Source organism: Panicum hallii, chromosome 4, assembly GCF_002211085.1.
Source record: "Panicum hallii strain FIL2 chromosome 4, PHallii_v3.1, whole genome shotgun sequence".
In the NCBI taxonomy this organism is placed as follows: domain Eukaryota; kingdom Viridiplantae; phylum Streptophyta; class Magnoliopsida; order Poales; family Poaceae; genus Panicum; species Panicum hallii.
The window spans coordinates 16,178,367-16,197,278 of record NC_038045.1 but is presented as its reverse complement, the minus strand read 5'-3'; the positions used below and the strand labels follow the sequence as shown (position 1 = coordinate 16,197,278).

At 39.2% G+C, this 18,912-nt stretch overlaps 1 protein-coding gene across 4 annotated transcripts; it reads right to left on the bottom strand.

Moving 5' to 3' along the window:
- Positions 1 to 3,340: 3,340 nt before the first annotated feature.
- On the bottom strand, positions 3,341 to 17,558 carry LOC112889535 (1-phosphatidylinositol-3-phosphate 5-kinase FAB1A-like). 4 transcript variants are annotated; one of them, XM_025956229.1, is made up of 15 exons: positions 17,312 to 17,557; positions 16,393 to 16,587; positions 15,827 to 15,937; positions 15,528 to 15,591; positions 13,446 to 14,115; positions 12,501 to 13,223; positions 11,095 to 11,248; positions 10,677 to 11,021; positions 9,416 to 10,390; positions 9,003 to 9,334; positions 8,256 to 8,379; positions 7,944 to 8,099; positions 5,939 to 7,426; positions 5,114 to 5,374; positions 3,696 to 4,136 (listed from the first exon to the last, which is right to left on the bottom strand). In XM_025956229.1, the coding sequence occupies exons 5-15, from the start codon at positions 14,045 to 14,047 to the stop codon at positions 3,810 to 3,812; spliced, it is 5,487 nt and encodes a 1,828-aa protein (XP_025812014.1). In that variant the 5' UTR covers positions 14,048 to 14,115; positions 15,528 to 15,591; positions 15,827 to 15,937; positions 16,393 to 16,587; positions 17,312 to 17,557; the 3' UTR covers positions 3,696 to 3,809. The 4 variants fall into 4 exon arrangements, with proteins under 4 accessions (XP_025812016.1, XP_025812014.1, XP_025812015.1 ...); XM_025956230.1 differs by having other exon boundaries at positions 16,393 to 16,521; XM_025956231.1 differs by having other exon boundaries at positions 3,341 to 4,136; positions 16,393 to 17,557.
- Positions 17,559 to 18,912: the final 1,354 nt, after the last annotated feature.

The following is an 18,912-nucleotide window of genomic DNA, read 5'->3' as shown; positions in this document are numbered from 1 at the left end:
TTAAATTTCTCATGGAGGCTCGCATTTTTTTAAGGATGCACATAACCCCTTTAATTATGGTTGGTAACTAGCAACCCATTAAACTTCTAGCATGTTTATTTAGTTAGATTGGTTTTTATTTTTAAATAAATGTGATTAAGTGGCTCTTTCTTCATTTTGAGGCCATTTTCATGAAATTAGTCATGATGGCAACCAATTTTTAAAGAATTTGTATGACACCAGTACATTAAATTTAGTAACTAGGAAGCATTTAAATTCTAGCCTACTTGTTTGGCTAGATTGTTTTGAATTTTGAAACAAATGTGATGGAGTATCTTTCTTTTTTCTATGCAATTTTAGTGCTAGGTCGACATCCATTTATTTCATTACCCTCATCCTCGTGTATGTCTGTGTTAGATATGCTCTAGAAGGCTTTACTTTACTAACATGTGAGGGGTGTTACCACCAACTTTGTTCCATGCTAGTCCCTACCTATGAATAAGGGCTCCGTTGGCTACCGGGTTTAGAGAGGTTTTTCATTTTAGAGGTTATTTTTCATGAAATTGGTCATGAAGGTTACTAAGTTTTGAAGAATCCGCAAGACATCAGTACTTCAAGGTTGGTAATTAGCAACCCATTTTAGTTGTAGCTTATCGAATCGCCGGATTGCTTCGCATTTTGAAATTAATAACATGTAGTGTGTTTCAACGAAGATGACATGTCTCCTGGTGATGATGAGGTTCGTATGAAGCACTCCATATTAAATGCACATTTTTTCATAAAACAATGCTTAACCGTAATAGAAAGATGGTTAGTCCAAACATTAGGAATAGGATTTAAGATTATTGTTTTATTACTTGACTATTCTATATTTATCCCCTTCTCTCTTAAAAAATCATTCTCAAATTGTTTAATAAATTTTATAGATCCCATAGAAAAATGGTTAGTCCATATATCACGTCAGCACATATATCTAATAAGTCTTGAATGTGTTTAATGCATTTTTGCTTCCATGACAACGCCTATGGCTTGGCACTTCAAAGTTGTTGCTATCTGAGCTATTAGCACTTCAAGCAGAGCTAGCTAGGTTCATTATGGAGGTTGTGTCACAAGATTGTGAGTTCTGCCTTATCTATATAGGGTAGATTAAATTGTTCTTGTCAAACAGTTGTACGGACTTGTGGTTCGAATTTCAAATGATGTACGCACTTGTAGTTCTTGTGATCTATTTTGATGCCTTGGATTGTGATATGTATGCCATTGTGAGATATATGTGCTTGTGATTCTACTATTGTTGCTGTTAACTGATTTTGTTGCCACTAATGTAATTGTGTTGCAATTAAATATTAATTGAAAAGGTAGTTGTACTGTCATGTGAGGACAGAAAACAGCAGTGATATTTCCACTATCATTGTATATAAACCAGAACCAATATTGATGTGTAAATAGTATTGTCAGTTCTAGTGGGAGTGATAACCACTGTTATAGCTGCTCCTTGCCCACTGATGGAATCCGATAGTGATGGTAGTTTTGGCACCGGCAGTGATGACCGACTCTATAGCATTGTGTCACCCTGCCGGCCTCTGTCCATGCACACGGCACACCTATTCATTCATGCATGCTGTCTTCCCAAGCAAACTAGCAAAGCATATTACTGCAAGCTAGGCTAGCAAAAGGGAACAACCTACTGCCTCAATCCCAGAAAGAATACAATTTTTGCAATGCATCTGGATGAGTATTTATCCTTTATGTAGTTAGGATTGTATTATTTTGGGGACAACAAGGTTCACTAGTAATTTTTATCACAAAGCCATGCAACTAGATCAGTAACCAACTGTGCAAAACACCTTTCAAAAAAATACCAATAAAGTAGTTCACTCATCGCTGATAACTATCATCCTTTCAAGAAGAGTCCTATACATACACAATACTCTTAACTAATTACAACGACATATGCATGCAATGTAAATGAGTAATTGGGCAGAATTATAATTACCGTAGTGGTTGTGCTACTTTTTGTTTGCTTTCTTAATCATCTACGTGCATGCATGGTATGGATGCACATGTATAAAAGCATGTTTGAATTTCTGCTAGTGTTTACTACCATAGTAGTAAACACTACAATATCTCTAAATTTTACCTAGCATTATTTGCGAGTGGTAGACGACTAATTTTCTCAAGTAACCGAGAGTATTTATTGTGTAATTTGAGATTTTCGCAGGGTTGAAAATAAGTAATCGCTTCAGGATGAAAGCTTGTACAAAACCTGAGTAATCGAATTAAGAATGCAGTGAGAAATCACATGGTCCTAAATGTACCATACAAGTATTTGTAAGTACATATTAGCTAGCACTGATAGCAAGTATTGTCATATACCATAGAAGTTGGTGGTGGCAAGTTGAATTATCCCCTAAAATACCAATTGAAGACATATCTATAGTGGAACACGCCAAATTGTGACAATCTACTTAATAGATCATTGGCCAAAACTTGGAATCCACTAAGGCCCTATTTGGATCCCTTTATTTTGAGAAATTGGAATCCACTTAATAGAGTAGACTATTTATTTTGGAATGTGGTATTCCACAACTTTCCAAAGTATATATATATATAAGCTTATCTTAAATTCATGGGGTGGGAGATGAAAATTGATTTCATATGTGATTTCATAGATCCTCATGTTATGTTTCTAATCTACAACTTTTAACGCACTCTTCGACTCGCTTCCCTATAGTAGAAGTGCAGTATATAAGTATCTTTCTCGTATCGCCAACTATAATATACAAATATATTCCATGTACAACTATATTAGCTTAATTAATTTATATTTAAATTATGATTATTAGAATGGAATTCAATTCGAAGGATCCAAACGGGGCTTAAGAGTTGCTAGGATTTAACTTCAAATGTTGAGGTTTGAGATGTAATACCAAGGTATGCAACCATGCAACTCATTACTCCCATAAGGACAAAAATCTTATTTGTGTTGCTTTTCAACTAAATAAGCGGATATTAGTGTTTGAATGTTGCTCCAAATTATAATCTGAAAGAATTACTTCATTCATCCACAATTTTAAGTATTTTTGGTCATCTAATGGGCCTCCAATATATTACTTTGACCGACAATAACTATAAGAATAAACTAGAATTACATATTATAATAGCTGTTTCACAATGAATCTAGTAACATTATTCTTATGTTGTTAATCTTTAAGAATGTTTTTGCTATTGATAGTCAAAATTAAAAAGGATTGACTTAGGACGAACTAGAAGTGCTTATATCCATGAACAGAGGGAGTAGACAATATCCATTGCAACTACATAACTGTAAAGTCCAATTTACGATGGGGAGAAATTCACATATAGAAGCAGACACGCAAATTAATATATTTTATTTTTTTTCATTTTCAGAGTAGCAGTTTACATGCCTTCTTTTCTTGGTAGATCACTCCCAGAAAAGAATGTGAGAGCCTACCTACATATAAATGTACAAAAACGAGGAAGCAAAAATGTACAATAGTTGCATAAGCCTGAAACTGCTTCTAATTTTTCTACATGCTACAATAATTCAATGCACAAGGATTCATGGAAATGATTGACAATTTGTACATTCCTATATGATGCTTGCTGATTTATATCTACAACTTTCAAAGACTAACATTTTTTACATAGATCTTCCCAAGGAAAAAGACATCTAGAAAGGAATGGTCAGATAAACCTGACTACCCAAAAAAGAATGAACAAAATTGTAACAAGTCAAAATCTATAAACATTGAAAAAAAAGAGTTATTCCCTGAATACTTCCCTGCCGTTAGAGGTTCTACATGTTCTCACAATTCCGTAAAGGGAACCTGGTCGCTGTCTTGACCACTATCAGCCCCTTGCTTGTTGGGGATGATTTCTGGAGGTGACCATTGATCTGGGACGACAAGGAAGTAAGCCGACATGGCTTTCCTGAACCGCTTCTTGTATTGCTTTGGTGAAATTACTGTTGGTGACACATTCTTCGGTCCCCCTAATATACCTGAAGCTTTCACCCATGTCTCTAGGTGTTTGTCCCACGTATACTGCCTCATGAAATCTATAATTCCCATTACAAGTTCATGCCTTTTCTCATCGACACCGACAAGTAATGAGTAATCCATTACATCGATGGACTGCGGAAAAATTGCCAATATTTATGTCAAAAGGTTGCACTGGATCAAAAGGGTACATATAAAAACATGCATAGTATTAAAATTAATAGTTTTTTGCCTCGTCGGAGGCACAAGCATTACACATCGACAAAAAAAATAATAGTTTTCTAAATGAAGAGTTTTAACTAGCACCAAATAGTTGCAGCCTTTGGATGTATCATTTATGATGTCCATCTTTTCATATCATGGCTATAGATTTATCACATACACATTATGTGATGAAGGTTGAGTATGTCCAGAAGAACACCAATAGAAACAAATTCACATGGCACATATTTTTAAATATACAAGATGGCATCAACAGTTAAATACTTCCACTAGCTGGTTTGTCTATTCCTATATCTGTTCTGACATGACGCCCAAGTACGTATCAGACATAAAATAATTCCCCAAAATGTTTGGTTCTCTTATTCATAAACATAGCTTCCTTTTCCAATCATATTATATGGCACCGATAAGACACTGACAATTATGCATGCTATCAGTAGGAAGTGAACCTCATGTTGCACATTATGTACTGGTTATATGGTATACATTCTAGATACAGAAACGGTATGCTCTCAGAGTTATACAACAAAAGAACTGGTAGGCAGGAATCCAAGGGTGCCACCTATTATATATATAGTATACTTTATAGAAGTTTGCTTGGCTACAGGTAATACCTAGAAGTTCTAGAGTTTATGTTATTTGTACATTAGAAAAGAACACAGTTTGTTTCTTTTGACATAAGACAAGTGTTACTTGTGTTCCAACTACATAGTTATGCTCTTTGTAGGGGAAACAATCCGTTCCATTTGTACAATTTGAAAGGAATAAAGATGAAGTAGCTTCTCATGGTGATAATTTTTTTCACTAGCACGGACACATGGATTTATTATTATCAGGAAATTGAAAGGAATAAAATAAGCCTGACATGTAAGCATATGATTTCTACTCACAGCAAGAAAGGAAGTGTCATTCCAAACAGCTCTCTCTAGCAGCCGCTTTGCTTTGTTTCCAACAAAAATCGGGGATGTAGGCATCGCTTCAATTAAGTTCTGATCAAGAAGCACTTTGTCGCTACCATTTGAGTCTGGGTTATATCTTGATCTTGTAGAACCCTTCAAATCATACAATGTTGTCACATTACGCTCAAACAAAAGATTTTCCATCACAAGAATATCCATCCTCATCTCCTTACCACCTTTCAGGCTCTTAACCTATTCAGAGGAATATAGTTTTGCATAAGTGACCAAACAAAAAATAACGATGAAGATGAAAACACAAAATCTGCATCACAAAGATCAGAGTCAAGATGGCATTGCTACCAAGATCTATATGGATGCCGAATTGGCATGATGTTTCGATCTTTATTATTATTGCAAGGCCATGAATGTTGGGTACTCGTGGAACGATTTAGATCCAACTGTCTGTGCCATTTCTAGGCTGCTGATCACTAAATGGATTGTTTGGATGAAAATTAAAGTCCAGCTAGTACTGTGAAATAAGATTTAATAAAAGTATGTGCAGTGTTGAAGGTTTGGGTAACATAAACAAAATCCACTCTTAAGAGCAGCTCGTAAGGATATTTTCCTTGTTTTTCCTGCTGCAGTCTGATGCGAGTGCTTGGATGCAATCTGATGGAATCAACTGAATAGAACAAAAGCATAGATATCTAGTTACCCCATCTTCTGTGTAATATATATCATTTTTACTTTGCAAGGACTCCAAGATGTAGCTTTGATAACTACCTTTTGTAATCAAAATAGGTCATAGAAAGTTACCTGATAGATACCTAGAATTTTTGCAATGCAAGTAGGACTGCCTGTGCAAATCGACTCAGATACATACTGGAAGTAGTCTGGAGCAAATTTCATGAAAGATTCTAATTCGGTTTTGGTAACCTGCTTAATTATGAAACGGTCATCCATTGATTTTGCAAAGAATACATTGCTCTTGCCTCCTTGAGCACCCCATTTCTTGCAACGACTAAGTGACTTGATAAAATCACGCTCTGATGGACAGCACATTCTTCTCAGAGCATCGAATTGTTTTGCATAGTAACAAATCACAGTGTACTTCACCTGTCCTAGAGGACCTTCATCCCCAAAATTCACTTTTATGTGACTTACTTTTCTAGGTACAAGTGGATCTGAAGCAAGTGGGTTTTTGCTTCCTGACATGGAGAGGATATTGTCCTCTGTCAAGACAACACTTCTTAGAAGTTCAGAAGTACAGTCATCCAATTCAGTTAATGAGGTACTTCTCGAGTCACATAGTGGGAGTGAAGTGTCTATCGTATCTCGTTCCAGCTCATCTGACATCTGAAGATGGTATTCTTGGGAGGCCAGTGCATAGGAGATAATGCTAGTAGGTTCATCATCATAAACTCCAACAACAATGTCATTGATTCCTATAGGAAAGATAAATTTGGGCCCAATTTGACGCTCAACTTCCCTTAAGAAAGAAGAAACATATTCAGGAGTATATTCATTGAGTGCATCAAATCTGTTTGAACGATTCCATTGCTTATTGAGGGAACGGTAAAATAGTAAGAACGGCATTCTTATCCAATTAGAATGGTCTGCTGCACTGTCCCCTAGCTTGTTCAGCAATATAGAGGCGCATGACGGTGTAGTATCACCCATATGTTCTTCTGAATCCTCTGAGGATGTTGCAGAATCTAGCATGGTTACCTTGCTAGAAGAAACAGGATCATCTTTACCGGTCCATTTAGCTTCAAGTGCATTAGTCACATCCAATACACTAGGAAACTGACCCTCTGAAAGGGTGCGCCGAGCAACAAGATCTGGCTCCAAGGGTATCGACTCACCACTTACACTGACACTACTGTACAGAGGAGTTTTAATGTCTCTTTGAAGCAAATCCAGTTCACTTGTAGTCATTTGCTGATCATGATTGGAATTGGGAGTACTCGCATCAAGTCCAGTGCGATTCCCTCCATAATTGCTTTCCTGTAGACACTCAACATATTTAGCATCTTTGCTGGTATGCTTATTCCCACTAACTTCAATTTGAGCCTTTGTTAGTGCATTTTGCTCAGCAACACTATCTACAGAACGGATCTTCTCCTTGTCTCCTTGCTTGAAGTTAAATAACTCATGACAACACCTATCTGATCTTGCAGCAAACGCTAACCTTCTATCCCACAAGTATGAATGGAAGAGTAACTGCCTTCGCAGCCGATTGATCTCAAGTATGTCTGGTTGGCCTTTCTGCATATCCTTTCTCAAAACTTTATTCAGGCATCCCTAAATAGTAAAAATGGAAATAAATCATGTAAGTATGTAACATTAACAATGTGTACATCCAAGAGGCATGGAATGGCAATGTTTCTGCATCTGTTGTGGGTACAATTAATTAGGGCGCATCTTCAAATGTAAACAACCATGCAAACTGCACAGTACTACATCCAAATTTTTCTAGTTACATTGATTCCCAGACAAGTGGTGGGTTAGCACCTCAATATGCCACAACTTATATGAAGATACATATAATTAAATTAGTCAATCAGATGAATAGCTCCAAATGTCTATTACCTTGACATGCAATATTTACATTTGCTTCTACACCAAAGCACCATGAATCTGACAGCATTACAAGGTTGAGGTGTTCACCTATCAGAGACACTATTTGCAGATGAAGTTCATGAGCAAGGTGACTCTCTAGTGGTGTGTATTTTGCACAGCTTGATGTAACAAGGTTATCCATTTAATAGTTATCAATCACCATGCAAAGAAAAAGAAACAATATGGAAAGGCACTGCACCTCAAATTCTGACTTTTCCTTTCGAAGCATGCTTTCAAGCTCAGCAATATATGTGCTAGGTTCTATGTTAAGAGAACCGCCTTGAACTTTTTTGCCAGATATCAAGCATAAAGCATGTAATACTTCATCAAAGAGATGTTTTGCTCGCTCAATAACCTAACAAAATTGGATGAAAATGTTAACCATTTAGCCAAACGGCTAAGCAACTTTCCATGGAAATTTGAACTGTATTGTGATATTAAAATTTGTGCAAAGATGGACACAGCTGCAAATTTTATGCAACAAAATCTATTGACTGCTTATACGATGTACCTCGTTTGCTTCTTTCTGTATCCAATCCAAGGGCTGGTGACCAAAATCAAGTTTATGAGGTGGTAAATAAACAGAATGAACACTAATAGGAGCATATCGGAAGCAAGCAACCATTTTGCCAAACCTGTTTGCAAAAAAAGACAACAAAAAAATCAGAAACTAAGATTTTTTGAAGTAAGGTCTGTGATCATTTCTTGAAGTAAACACAATGAACTCATGATTACTTTAGTTTTAAGTAAGGCCTGTGATCATTCTTTGAAGGTGACTAAGTGAAACAACATGGAGTTGTTCTAGAGCACATGGGCACACATGCACCCTTCACATATATCATTGATTGAAAGCAAGGATATTGTATGGGAAATCAGTAAATTGATTATGTGGTACAAGGTGTAGTACACTTGTATAGGAAAGCATGTCCTAGGGTTTGCTTTATAGACACAGAACCGATCAACGGAGATCCTTGCCTATAGGATAGGAAATCATCTACATACTACCCATGGCATGCTCGGCCAGAAGGCTCGGTGCAGCAGGCCTACACGACCCAAAAGGCCCAGCTGAACAGGGACTCAAATATCCTTCTAACATTGATTGTGTGCGTGGGATGTTTATTAACCCATGTCCTTTTTAAAAATTCAAAAGCACACATCTACAAACACAACTAATTTCAAGGATATGAGATGAATGGGTACTCATGTGTAATTTTGCCTTCTCAAGTCTAAAAGTACAAAAAATCATAATACTGCTCACCCATAAAACCGGAGGCAGTCCCTGTGGAGAGAATGACCGCAACTGGCCACCCTACTTGCAGCTGCATGGTTGGAAAAGCTAAGTTCCAAAAATTTACCAAGTGACAAACCCCAAGCAGCATCAGACATGACAATCCTCTGAGTTGCTGGAGGAAATCCATTACTCCAAGGGCATTTCAGACATCTGTGCCACATCCAAATCTTCCCATCCCTTTCACCTGACAAAACGATTTCCGTAAGTTTTCTAACTGATATCGTTAGACTTCCCTGGCGATGAGTATAACAATGGACATGGGCTTCAGGTGGCTTATCACAGGAACGACACTGGTAGCCCTGCAAAGGTATTGTAACCATATGAGGATGGGAAAGAATGCAAAAAGCTTTTTAGATCTGGATTGAAAAGGGAAGGGGGACCTGATCAAACAAGTAGTCCCGCAAAAACCTTCCAAGAGGCTTGTCAAAATTACCATAATACTTGATGCGTAACAGCTGGGAACGCTCACAGATAGTCCCTTTCCATACACATCGTGTGGACAATGAGACTAAGATACTCTGATGGTCAGAAGCCATAACTTCATCCTTATTTGATGTGCTATCATCTCCTTGGCTGGTCTCTTGATTTTGTGCAGCAGCACTAGACACTGGTTGGACTACCACAGCATTGTTATTGCTCATGGTTCTCACATCAGCCAAAGCATATGAACCTTCTAATGACTCCTTGATATCAGAACTAGTGATATTGGTGCTACTTTCAACTGTGTTGTGGCGATAGCAACTCAATGTGCTGGCTGAATCCATCATTATCATCTTACCACGTGATCTTGTTGAACCATCATGATAATCGCCAAAATGCATACCTTTCTTTTCCACAGCAGAATATCTAGGACTGTGGTTGGTGGGTGCACCAGATGTAGATGTAGAAGATATGGAAGCAGAAGCTGAAGTTGCAGTGACTTTAACTAATTCATTTACATCACCATTCCCATGGTTGAAATTGCTGCTGTTAGCACACAACAGTCCATAAGAATGGGAGTAGGTATTTTGAGAAGTAAGGCATTCACTTGATACTGGTGCTTCAACTACAGCTCTTTCACCAGGGTCAGTTGGCATAATGTAGTTGGTGCCAAGGTGATCAAAACTATCAGTTTGCTGGTTGTTAGAAACATTGATTGTGAAGCCTGGCACTGCTGAAATGGAATTGTCCGCAGTAGATCGTTTGTCTGGCAAGGCTACAGTTAATGGGGACTTCAATGGAAGTTCTGTTAGGGTAGCACCTTCATCTGCAAGGAAAGATGTTTCCAACGCCAGGTGATACGCTGCGAAAATTCCATACTGGACCACATGCTTAATTTTTTTAAGCTCATCCATGCTACCACCCTTCAGCAGAACCTACAGATCATATAGGCCACGATAATAAGTTATGGATTAGTATAGGGCATATAAATTTGATTGTTTGATGCAGATAAACTGGAGGATAACAGGAAATGTAAAATCCCTGTAACTTGCTAAAAGAAGGGGGGTTACCAAACTTCATTCAATTAAAACAAAAATTTTGGTTTAAGAGACTATGAGAAGAATCAAGGGAGAAGAGTGTTGTTGAGTGCACCCAACGTGGCATTATTTGTTGTCCATCTATCCCAAAAGAAAAAAAAGGAGAAAATGGTGCATCACTTACAGTGCAACCCAATGGTTTTGGGCATCCTTCAAAGAACATCATGGTCTTCACCATTTTCTTTGCCATATTACCCAAGTTAACAGAATGTTCGTCATATTTATCTACATGAAATAATTCACAGTAACCAAGCTTCTGAGATGGTAGGAGATCAATAGAAGGAACTATCTGAGCACCTGTGCAACGAGAAATACGCTGCAAGAGGGGCTGCTTGATATTTAAAACCAATGATATGTTCTTTTCTAGAAGTAAATCTTGAGCATAACGAGAAACTGAATTCTCAACCAAAAGCAAGTTAGGTTTTTGAGCTACAATCTTCGCGACTGCCATTTTAAGGTGATCTGTTTCCTGCATACCAGTGAAAACATATATATCAGATCCACGGATATTTAATATTGCATACTAGAAGAAGTCTACAAACCTGCTGAAGCAATGTATCAATACTTGACAGCTGATTTGTTACTCGGTGGTACTCAAGAGCTCCTGCAAGTAATAGGAGATGAGGCTTTTCTATTCTAGTTGTCATGCGCCTATGTGCAACATTCTTCTTACAGACTACTCCTTTTACAACAATACTGAAAGAAGTAGAGGATAGTGTTAGATAGTAATACATAAAAGGGTTTTAAGGCTCAATGCTGTATGAAACAAAACAAGAAAGACATCTTATCCATTGAACAATTAGCTACAAGTAAACTCATCACAACATTAAGTTAGTTGATAGTTTCTTAACAGAATTTGTATTAGTTGGGTGTAAACCGCCCTAAGTGGAGATAGCATTTGCAAGAAGAGCTTCATGCAGGGCCAGGTACAGATTAGGTGATTAGGTTCTAGGTGGAGATTAGCGGGCATACAGCAGCCTAGCCCAGCACATTCCACTTGTGGTCAAAGAACATTTTTTACCCACACTGGGCCAGATAAAATTTTATCAAAGAAAGCTTGGGAAAACAATTAAGATGATGGCCAGTGGTCTCATGGGTTTTTCTCAACTTCCCATAGATATGTCTGAGGCATTCAGAAGCAACCAGGTATACATTCTGGAATAAACTATATTATACAATTGTCCATTTCACAAGTGCTAAAATATGTGCAATGAAACAGATTACGATTACAGTGGCATAAAATATTTTGCACTTTCAATCAATGGACATTTGCAATTGATGAGTATGTACATGCCATAGGATATCATGTCACAAGTGGACATTTGCAATTGATGAGTATGTACATGCCATGATATCATGTCACAATACTTGATGAACCGTATCTTCATATGATATTTGTCTAGTTGAATACATTGTTTCATAAGCATCATCTCTTTATTGAAGTTGTTATGTACTCCCTCCATTTTTTTTTAGATGTCGTACTTCATTTTTGCAAATAGTCGGAAAAGGATGTCGTGTTAGTGTCCGCATGTACAGTGTGCCTCGATTGCGCAGAGATTTTAATTTGGCATGCACGGTGGAGTAGTACTAGTTACTGCAGGGGCTGAGACTTCAGTCTGCATCCATGGTGTACTAGCTAGTGCAGGGGCACACAGACTTGCATGCGGTGGAGAATCGATGCAGAATTAACTCATGGGAGAGAAGAGGTGCATGCTTTTTACCATTTCCTTGGTCTGTGTACCAAAGGAGAATGCGATATCTAAAAAAATGGAGGGAGTAATACGCTACGATTTGACCCAGTTGCAGTTTAGCAATGATTTGTCTGTTAAATTAGAGCTGGACAAGCTCCATTTCTGGGTCTGCTACTGTCTTTTTTGATGTAAAAGTATGCATCGCAATAGGCTGACGCTTGCTGAACATCGTATGAACAGTAAAAAAAGTAGTTCACCTTTCGCTGCGGTGCCCACATGCTAAACACTTAACCTTGACATACCCGCCAGGATCCATGCCCCCACCTTGGCTTGTGTCTGGCTTGAGGAAGTTGGCAGCTTCCCATGATACAGAAGTAACAATCTCTAACCAGCCCATGTCATCACCTTCATGCAAGGAAATATTCTCCACCTCCAACAGCTGAGAAATCAGAGCCCTGAAATGTCCATCAATGACATTCTTCATTACTTTCTTATGTTCTTCACCAGACCGATCTCTAACTCGGAATTCTCCACTTCCAAAACTACTTGATGATCGAATCCGACACTGTTCACCATCAGCTATGCACTCATCATCATCGTCGTCATCAAACAAGTCACCTCCCATCTCATCATCTTCATCTTCTGGTTCAGGAGGAAGCCAGAAAAGTTCATCCTTTTCGAAGTCCACTGGATTTGTATCCTTACTTTCCAGAGCATAAATGGACGAAGCAGCCCCGCATTCAGAATTATTATCAGGTTCTTGTTCATTCTCCAGTTTGGTAACGGGCAGTGTGCTGGGAAACCCTTGATCAACCACATGAGGGGATACTTCTTTAGAGACCATAGATTCTTCTACTATCTGCGACATTGTTGAATTGAAGGATGTATCAAGCTCGTCAAACCCATCTGGGCCATAATATTGTCCATTCTGCTGTTGATCAGAGCAGTAAGAAGGATATTCTTCATCTTCATCATCGCTCCTGATTTAGAATGTCACGTTAGAGGAGCATTTTAAAATTGTCAGCTAGTCAAATGCAACACATGGGATGAAATAAGGTAAAATCCATGCATCACAGTCTAACACTACACTGGATAATAACAATGCTATTTGTTTACTGAATGAAGAAAAGTCAGAAGCAGAGAGTGGTATATTACACTTTAACCGGGTGACAATATACCATGCTAGGTTTCAAACTGAATACCTGTTTGTGTAAAAATCAAACTGAACTGAAGATGAGTCATCTTTGTTTGAAACAGTGGACCTGATTTTCTCAGGCACATGGGCGTCTTGTGTATTATGTGAGGTCTTGTCATGGCAACACTTCAGATTACTACTGCTGGCAACACAACCCACATGCTGATAATTTCCAGTAGAGTAAGATCCACCTGGTGTGGTAACACTATTGATGGTAATAGTTGACTTGGTACTGAACAAACTCGCCTCGGATAGGGAAGGGCTGAGCACAGGCATCACCTGTTTGAGGGAAGTGACTCTTTCTTGCTCCCATTGCTTGAAGCAGAAGGTGCAGACACGTATCCTGTCCCCCTCATCAACATGTCTGTCAGGCCCACTTGAAACTGGTATCGAGTTCACAGTACACTTACCACAGAAAATTCGCCCACATAGACGACAATGATGCCTGCGGTTGAATATGGTGAACTGCGTGTCACATTCATAGCAGACTCGACAACTGTGGTCAGGCATCCAGAAGTCCCTGGAGAAATTGTCTGGGTTGGAACGACGCGGCAGCCATGATGTCAAAAGCTTGACTACATCAGAAAATGTTTTCTTTTGGTCCCCCATTTGTGGCTGCAATGGTACCACCTCAAAGAAACCCTCATATTTGCATCCTCATCTGCTGCAACAGAAATCTAGCAAGACAAGAAGGTACTCATCAGAACAAATATACTAAAAAAATTCTGCAAAATTCAATGCGCAATGCACAAATATACAATTTTCCCCGCACTGAACCCCCATACCCAAAAAAAGGATAACCGTGCTCTGTTTGCAGCATGATGCTCCTCAGTCAACAGGGCAAGAGCTTGACAGTATACTAGACTTACAAATACGAAAGCGTGACACACTTGTACACTGCCCCATCTAACATGACAATGATCTACATTCTAATAAAATCGGATCAAGTGGCCATATCTTTCACTAAATTCAAAAGCACTGAAGGAATCAATGATATGGTTCCTAAACAACAAAGGAATAACCTATTAAGCCCCTATCAAAACTCACAAATGTCAATCATTTCACACGGTCAAAAAAATTATTACAAGACCATAAATGGCAAGCCACTCTGTACGCATCTTCTCACAATCGACTCAAAGATTGGTACCTCAAAATTCCCCAAGATCCTCAAGTTGATTGCGAGAAAATCATGGACAAATTGGCTTGCCATTTGTAGCTTGCTAATATTTTCATTTTACCATGTCAGATTATTGGGTTATGAAGTTTGTGAGTTTTGGTTGGGGCTCAATAAGTTAGTTATTTGTTATTTTAGGAACCATATCATTGATGCCTGACCACTTGATCTGATTTTGGTAGAATGTAGATCATTGTAATGTTTGATGGAAGAGTGTACAAATAAGGCACATAAAGATTAGATGCTGCGTATTTTCCATTCATGAGGTATGGACTGCAATGAAAATGACTTTGAGCATGAAAATGAGATGCTCAATTGGACAAATCGGGATGCACTACTTAGTGAACAAAGCATAAGTGACCTTTTTGGATCGATGGTATATGCTATTGCTGCCCTACTATTAATGAAGCGTAGTTTTATCTATAAGAAACATTGATTAAAATGTGAAAATCACCAAATTAGCATTTTGGTCAAATGACAAAAACTCCAACTTACCTAAATAGACCTCCATCTGTCGTTACCACAGCTAACACCAGTGCTGTTGAAGGTTTCCTAAACTAAATAATGGTACCCAATTGGTCCGTATATATTTTATGCTCAATGGATTGTGATTTACCCTTGACGACTACTAAAAGGATTTGATTTTGATTTAAAGATGCATATTTCACCCCCTCCATTCCAATATACAGACATCACTTATTCAATTTAGAAGTATCCAGTTGTATCCAAGAGCCAAGACATGAAGGCATCAGGTCTGTTGTATCCTGTTTCCTACAATTGTGTAGTTATAGTTGCTGAAAGAATTAGGTAACCATATTATTTGGACAAAATAGTACAGCTTGCTGATTTCTACAACTCCTCAACCATAAATCAATTGAGCTGACATTGAAGTAGTTCAACTGCATCTGCATTTACCTGTGATGGAGTTTCTTGAGTCTTTGAATGGAGTGTGATCCCTGGAGCATTTTGAAGACACCATCTACAAAAGTGAAAGATAGCAGATAAATTAATCACCAGACAGTTGTTAAACAAAAGAACAAGCACTAGAGTTATATCATAAATCTGAACTGGCACAAATATTTCCTTCGACACCAGTGTAGATTCTTCCATGAAAGATGTTTCAGGGGCAAAAAAACAGATTCTTAGCTTTCTAAGAACTAACATAATGGTTACGGTTGACTCTGGCTGTCAATTTGGTTGATGGATTTCTTTACCTTTCCGAGAACCAATGGTTCCTTGATGATTGGCTCCACCTGTCTATTTAGCTGCTAGGTGCTAGCTTTGTCTCCTCAGTGCTGTATGTCAATTGTACAAGCGAGAAAGACCTAGGTACAAAAGGAATTATCATTACAGGTGTCAACATGACCACTTCTTTGAACATACCGATGTGGAAGGTCTGAAACATTGTTTGATTCTATAAAATTCTTAGGACCCTGAAGTGTGAAAACAATATTGCACGGCAATCATGTATTGCCGATGCAGCAAGTGTAGGAGAGTGTTCTGAATTGAAAAAAAAATATGTGGCTGACTTCAGCATGTATTTATATACTGGAAGTCTGGAAGTAAACAACAATTTCACAGGTAGCACAACTGAACTGGAGGGACAGTTTAAAAACTAAAAGTGGCATGTTTGCTCAAGACTGCTACATTATTTATGGGGTACTTCAAAGGACAATATCACCACATTGTAAGGTCTAGAGAATTAGCTACTGTATTCTGCCTGGAGTACTTCAAAGGGCAATTGGGTGGTGCAGACGACAAACCAGCAACAATTACTAACCTTGTGGAATGTTGCGGTCCTTCATAAAGGTTAGACAGAAAATCTTCACCACATGTCACAATGCAAACGGTTGTTTTGGTTTAAAGCCACCACTCAGAACTCTCTTTGAGTGCCTGTAAAACTCACAAACTATGCTGCGAGAGTTATATCTATATACTTCATAGAAATTCAAGAAATGTGCTGCCAGAGTCCCACCTGTGTAATTCAGAGAAGTTCAATGTTTGGATATCACAAGTGAAAACACACGGCAAAATCATTAGGTCCATGCCTGTTCCTATGAGGATGACTTTTGCTACAAATAAGTATAATGTTGAGACAAACTCTAACCGAGTCATCATCCAAACAAACAACAGTGTCCGTATAGTCTAACTTAATGCTACGTGACAGTGATACATCGGTACATCTGGTCTGAGGGTTAAGTATACGAGATAAGACAAAGGAAGTACGGAATAGTCAAGGACTACAACCTGATAGGCTCCTTTTTCAGTTCAAGTTTTGAATAAAAAGGATTTGATCATGTATAATCCACAAAAATCATCCACATTTTGACAAATATCTGATCCAATTCACAAAAATCCCGAACAATCCATTATCACCAAAAGAAATACTGGGGACGAAGGCTATTCCATTATCCTCATTGTAAGGCAAAATTCCTAGAACCCATGTACGATCTCGCATTGCTAGATCACCGGACAACGGCCAATCACAATCCGAATCCTTAAACGGTAGCAATGTGTGCTCTCCTCCGAATCCCAATCGCAGCCACCCCACAGAAAGGCGGGCACAATTGGATTTCTCCCACCCCCAAATGGCCAAATCCTTGAGACGAGATCGAGATGGAAGGATGCGAAGAGTATGCACGGTTTCTACTCAGGCCACATTGGAACAACAATCGATCTGTCAGAGCAAAAAAGCTTACCCAGGGAAAGGTGAGATGGACCAATGCTGGATCGATCGGACGCGATAAAGCCAGCGACCGCGGCCCGCCGGCGTGGAGGAGGTTAAAGGATGCACGATGGAGGAGGAGTAGGGGCCGAGGGCAGCGACGGAAATGCCGGCGCGGCGCGGCGCGGCCGTTTCTGCGGCCGGCGAGTGCGAGGCCGTCGGCGCAGGATTAAATAGCTCGAAACGGAGGGGTCGCCGCTCGTGGGAGGGGATCGGCCCTCGGCAGCCGTCGCAGGACTCGAGAAGCAAAGAAACGGGAGGGGCCGATGGCGGAATTTTTTTTTTTCCCTCAACAGCGCGGAGCGCGGGCCGTCATCGGGGAAAGGAGCGACGGACCACGAGAAGTACCCAAAAATAGGTCCAAAACGCATACACACTTCTCTACAAAAATTTATTTCAAAAAAAACTTCTCTAAAAAAAAAAGATCTTGTGCGTGCCAAGGAGAGCCTCTGATCGTGTGCATATCAATTACTCCAACCCCATTAACTTCCTTTTGCACGGCCCGATGGCCGCATGCGGCCACTACTCAAGCCAAATGATTTCAATCAAGCTAAATCACGATGCAAAACCCTGATGTGTTCCTACCCGCTAGTTAATTACAGCCATTGGAACACGCACGCACCTAACAAACCGGCCAAACCAAAAAAGCACGATGCGCCTAACATATCGGTCTGGAGGAAGTATTTGCTTAATTCAGCACTCCCGCTAATTTTCAGAATGCATATTGATCTTATTACAAATATTCAGCACTTAGTAATTTTCAGAATGTATAATAATCTGAACTCTTTTTCTTACATCAGAGTGTGTTTGCCTACATCAAAATTTCGTATTTGCATATTATCATCCATGAATTTGCCAATATTGATCCACTAATTGGGGGCAACCTTTTAGCCCGCTCCAATCCTTCCAATCCGACTAAAAAAACTGATGAGCTAGGTTTCGAATCCTAGCCAACTCACCCTTTTCTCTCGGACATTCCAGTAGAACGAAGATAAACAGACCGCTAACACGAACAATATTCCTATCATACTGGAATAATACATCCATATTCCTATTATACTAAAATAGTACACCCATTATAAGGATAGGACTTGAGAAGAGATGGATAGATCTGAACAATGGTACAATTCAAATCTGAGAAACATAAACCCGCTCAACAGGCCAGACTGACAGGCTGAGGTTGGCCCAACGCTCATTAAGGGTCAGGTTTATAGGTCTGGAAAAATTGGATCGGCCTGAGCGCGAAACAATATTAAAATTAATTATTTTAGGCAAATAAAAATATCAGGCTTTTTTGTCACCTGGCCCGCAAAGTACTCATGTCTAGTGCCATTGCGGACTACCGGCAGCTCACGTGCAATTGGCATTAATGACACCGGCAGCTCACGTGCAATTGGCATTAATGACAACGCATGTGCGGGTGGCCATGGAGGCAAGTGTATAGGAGGCGGGCGCGGCTACCAAGCTGATGAAGGCAGTAGTTGATGATGCGGCGCCAATGAGGGGCCATTCCTTGGTCAGGGTCGAGGACCATGGAAGCACGTACAGGTGAAGGTCTTGAAGTGATAGCTCCCC

Excerpts from the sequence above, each read along its gene's own strand:
- LOC112889535 (XM_025956231.1), bottom strand. The coding sequence starts at position 14,047 with ATGGGGGACCAAAAGAAAACATTTTCTGATGTAGTCAAGCTTTTGACA. Across the intron at positions 11,022-11,094 it reads TTGATACATTGCTTCAGCAG|GAAACAGATCACCTTAAAAT; the intron begins GTTTGTAGACTT and ends ACTGGTATGCAG. Across the intron at positions 10,391-10,676 it reads CAAAACCATTGGGTTGCACT|GTTCTGCTGAAGGGTGGTAG; the intron begins GTAAGTGATGCA and ends TATGATCTGTAG.